General features: G+C 50.2%; 2 protein-coding genes across 2 annotated transcripts in view; both read right to left on the minus strand.

The window, feature by feature from the left end:
- Positions 1–1450, minus strand: part of PPTG_03969 (hypothetical protein) — a gene marked incomplete at its 5' end in the record, with an annotated part of 5525 nt that extends 4075 nt beyond the window's left edge. Inside the window, 4 exons of the mRNA XM_008897774.1 lie at positions 82–752; positions 811–959; positions 1025–1210; positions 1271–1450. Of these exons, the coding sequence (XP_008896022.1) occupies positions 82–752; positions 811–959; positions 1025–1210; positions 1271–1450 (1186 nt within the window). The remainder of the gene's footprint in view (positions 1–81; positions 753–810; positions 960–1024; positions 1211–1270) is intronic.
- A 38-nt stretch (positions 1451–1488) lies between these two features.
- On the minus strand, positions 1489–2871 carry PPTG_03970 (hypothetical protein). The gene is made up of 2 exons (XM_008897775.1): positions 2787–2871; positions 1489–2707 (listed from the first exon to the last, which is right to left on the minus strand). The coding sequence occupies exons 1-2, from the start codon at positions 2816–2818 to the stop codon at positions 1792–1794; spliced, it is 948 nt and encodes a 315-aa protein (XP_008896023.1). The 5' UTR covers positions 2819–2871; the 3' UTR covers positions 1489–1791.
- Between the last annotated feature and the right edge of the window lie 1651 nt (positions 2872–4522).

Here is a 4522-nt window from a genome sequence, read left to right on the forward strand (position 1 = left end):
AGTAACTCGGTCTTCACCCTGTGACGACAGCAATCATTAGTTCAATTCACAAGCAGCTACTCATTGATACGGCTTACCGACGACTAGACTCGTGTTCTTGTGCACCACCGCGCACACCAGCGATGGCGTCAATCTCATCCATGAAAATAATCGATGGCGAGTAATATCGTGCCATGTCGAAGAGGATCCGCACCATGCGCTCAGATTCACCACGATACTTTGAAGCGAGTGTCGACGCTGACACGTTGAAGAATGTGGACTTGCACACATTAGCTACAGCCTTTGCCAGTAGCGTCTTGCCTGTGCCGGGTGGACCGAACATGAGAACACCGTTGCATGGTTTGAGAAGGCCGTCTTTGAATAGATGAGGAGCGATCTGAGGTAGCATCACAGATTCTTGCAGTAGCTCCTTCGTGTGTTCCAGTCCGGCAATCTGCTCAAAGGTGACCGGTGGTCCCGAGTCTACGATATCGCGTTCGATCATTTCAATTAGCTCCAAGTCCACCCAGCCTTCTTCTTTTGCCTTATCGGAGTACTTGGGCTTCTCACTGCCGCCTCCACCACGTTCTCGTGCCTTCTCATTCTCTTTTCTAGCGGCCTTCAGTCCTCCATCCTTACTTTGTCTGGCTGGGGAGGGACCTGGTGGGGCTTTAGCGCCACCTCGACGTGGTGCTTGTCGTCGTTGATCGTCTCCAGGTGTACGTCTCCCCGAAGGTACTCTAGCCCCCGCTGACGGTTTCCTAACCACTCGACTTCACATGCGAATTAAAGACATGTAACATGAGGTAAAATACAAAAGAGCTCACGTACTTGTTGCGGTGGTTGTTGTTATTGTTGCCGTGGTTGTCATTTGCCCATGATGGCGCCGCACGAACACCAGGAGCGCCTCCATGGAACCGATTTGGGGTCTTTTCCGGGGGCGGAGGTGACCATACGTCAGGGTCTCTTGCATCTTCGGCCTGTCGACACAAATGGCAAGTTGAAGCGGAAAAACATAAAGTTAACAGAGAAGATCAAACATTACGCTAGGATCTGGGCGTCGTGGATCAGGCGGAACGCAAATCTCCCAGTGGGGAGAAGCTGAAACTCCCTGTCGTTGTGCTTTTGGGTGGATTCGCGCTTTAGCTGCTCCAGGTGGAATCTTGAAAGCTTGGGTGAGCTCGACATAGTCCGTGATGAGGTTCAACTCGTTCTCCAGCTCTATCTGCATCTGCATTGCGCTATAGCTTAGCGACAGTAAACTTTTGAAAAATGAGACTTTAGCATGTACCTGCAGCCACGGCTGTCGCTCGGACATCTTCGTCATTCGACGGATGAACTGAGTCAGCCTCTGCAGCGTCGTCTGATACAGCTCCAATCCCTTTTCGTACTGCGCTTCCAGACACAACTCTCTAGCTCTAGTCATGGCCTCTCCCATTTCTCGAATATCCTGTAGCTGCATGCTCGCCATGGCTCAAGATTTCTTCAATCCTGATCTCAAATAGACACCTTCCCTGAGCAGACGCCTTTAAGAATTAAGTAAGGATATTTCTCTAAATGTGTTTGCTATTTCCAGTTGCATCTACACATCCTGTTTATTTAATCATTTTGACTTGCTCTTGTGGGTGACTCCCTTCTGGACATATTTTCTCTTTATGCGCACTCCAGGGACCCGCTTTGTCCTTGCGATTTCTCGTCCCATGGCGCTTCCTACGACACCATCTCCTCTCGTCGTATCAGTCCGGCTTCGGGATCTATTGTTTCCCGTCGCGAACCTCACATTTACATATGCACACATCCTTCAGCGAGGGTTTAACGTTCGAGCATTGCGTGCTCGATGAGGTCGCTGAGTTCAAAAGCTTGTTGTGCGTAGAACTCAGTAGACGTCGTCTTTATATGCAGAAGCTCCTCCTCCATGGCTGAGAGCATCAGCACGAGCTTTTCGTAGTCACCCTGACAGTGCATGTGCAGACTACGCATGATACGCTCACGTGTCTTGGCGCGGTCACGTGGTGACAGCTCTTGACGCCACTGTGACGACGTACGACGAGAAAGACGAGGACGTTTTGCAGCGCTTGTTGCTACGTCTGTCTGTTCCTGAGGTGGCGAAGAAGGAGGCGTGCGGCGCTTGTGAGAGCTGTAGGTCTGAATATTCACTGTCGGGTCTGGCGAGAGGAGATTGTGTATACGCCACGAGGACGTGGTAGGCGGCGTAGGAACGAGTCGACTAGTGGAGGTGACGGTCTGTCTTGGACTCGCTGTGGGGTCCAGCCTCTCGTTCTGTGGGCTCTCTTCCCACACGGAGCGAGGTGACGTCACGTTGTCGGGCAGGCGAGGTGAACCTAGTTTGCTGGACCGACCGAGAAACGACACAAGCGGCGACGCCAGTGGAGCCTTGTCCTCTATATAGCCACTGGTGGTGCTGGTTCTGGGTCGTTCCTGAGCAGTCGCTTCGCTTCGCTGTAGAATGCCCGCCGGGTGCAAGGCGCTGGCGGAAGCCTCAAGCGACATGACGGGTAGAGGGTTGCCTGGCAGCTGCCGCCGCCGATGCAGCTCGTGCTGGTCCAATAGTGGCAGTTGCTTATCAGCGTGGCTGGCGAGTAGTCCCAGAAGACCGTCGGCAGCGTGCTCCGTGGCGAATACGGCGCGGCTCGGAAGTAGGCGAGGTATCCGCGGGGCGTCGCTGTCGGCTCCCGACTCTGGGCTGTGCTCGCGGCGCTCTGTCGCTCTGTAATGCGTTGACATGGCAACGACGATTGTCAAATACGTGCACGGCGAGGAAGAATCAAAATGTAGCTGGAGCTTACCGGTGCGGCGACAGGTGTTCGCGCTGCTGCATAACTCGTCGAATAAGGATTTTTGCACCTCTGAAGAAAAACACGCTATGCGGTGATTGGCTGGAAGTTAGAAACTGAGAGCGAGATCAAAATTTCGAACCAAAAACTGGGCTTCAATATCCTCGGTTTAGTGTGCCGATATATAAATTGTTCGTATTAGTGCTGCTTATAACGGCTAAATCGAAATGAAGTCATTCAACAAAGTAGTCTAAACGCGAGGAAGGTGGACCTTTAAGCTGAAACAGCCTGGATTCAGGAAACTTCTTATTTAAGTTTTGCTGTTCTAGTGGCGTACGTCTGCATTGCAGCGTTGGAGTCAAGATCAGAGCTGGCATCGTTTCGCGTTTGCAATGAGCACGTCGACTGCCAAGGCACTAAACTTGCCAATACAGTAGTATACAACGTTGCCTTTGAGTACATACCCGATAATCTATTATTAGGCTGACTGCTGAGGACCAGTCGGCCAGGCCGACACGGCAGTGCATTTCACTTTTTTCGCTGCTCGGCCTCGTCTGCATTGGACAATACACGCACATACTAAACAACAGTATGGTTTACAAGCTCTGTACAACACCGCAAAAGGTCTGCCGTGCAGGCTGTGCATCGACTCGATGATCGAATGCGCACATTGGCAACGCCGAAACGGGAAGCGACCTATCGCGGATAACGACAGCTGGCCGCACGGAATCGCTGCAACGGGACTTGTTTCCTGCGGCCATTCCGACCTTGGCGGGTTGGCAACATTTGTACAGAGCTCTTCGTTGTCGGGTAATCCACGAAGACGGCATGGTTGCCGAAGTACAAGCTAGTCCTCCCTAGATTGCATTCTGTTCTTAAAGTACCATTCTGTTCAGATCCGGGATGAAACAGGATAGAGCGACAGCCTTTCTCCTTGAAGCAAGAACGGAGGATTCTTGGCTGCTAACTCGCTACCAGCGACAATGCTCTCTTCCGTCACTACACTGCTTTCATAACTGACCCGGCAGAGCTCGCTATCAGCTTTTGGTTGCCAACCGTCCCTTCAGGCTGCTGATATACTCAATGAGAACGCCAATGTTCGACAGACGATCTATTAATAGCTGGCGACGAGATTCATATTTCTGGTGAAACGTTGGAATACGATCGCTGGCTATACATTGACAGATCACCCCCGTTGTATGAACCATAAAGTAGGATTGCAACGTTATTAGTTGCCTGGATCAGTGGTGATAATCCGAGCAAGCAAATTGGGTTACCCGTCCGACCAGATATGGATGAATATCATCACTTGTCCGACCTTACTTGTGTTTTCTATGCAGTGATAGAGCTTCGTATCAACCAATGAAAACATTGAGATTTTTAGCCGTTTTTAAGCCAATCATCTGTTGCTATTTTTAATACAGACCAATAAAAATGGCTACTTCTCCAGTCCGTTAAAGAATTAACCGTTAGGGTTTTCAGAAAAAATGCTTAATTTCTATTGGGAAAAACAATGATAGTACAGTCGTGCACCTCCAATTCGGCAGGGCGGACTATATCAACAGTACCAGGGCGTAAGTACACAACATAAAACAAACGCAAATCCAGTGCACTGATATTTATTTTGTTAATTCAGTAGAAAATTCATGTTTAATTTGGAGACGATGCCTGTGTGCCACCAACAAATTCTAATAGTCTTTGCGGATATGTTGTTCCAGCCTTCAGACAATCACTTCATGGCGGAGTAA

The sequence above is a fragment of the Phytophthora parasitica genome (assembly GCF_000247585.1).
Source record: "Phytophthora parasitica INRA-310 unplaced genomic scaffold supercont2.6, whole genome shotgun sequence".
Taxonomy (NCBI): Eukaryota; Oomycota; class Peronosporomycetes; order Peronosporales; family Peronosporaceae; genus Phytophthora; species Phytophthora nicotianae.

What these genes read in the sequence shown, in the direction of transcription:
- PPTG_03970 (XM_008897775.1), bottom strand. Translation starts at nt 2,818, where the DNA reads ATGCAGCAGCGCGAACACCTGTCGCCGCACCG. An exon ending in GAACACCTGTCGCCGCACCG is followed by an intron (nt 2,708 to 2,786) that starts GTAAGCTCCAGC and finishes AACGCATTACAG; the next exon opens with AGCGACAGAGCGCCGCGAGC.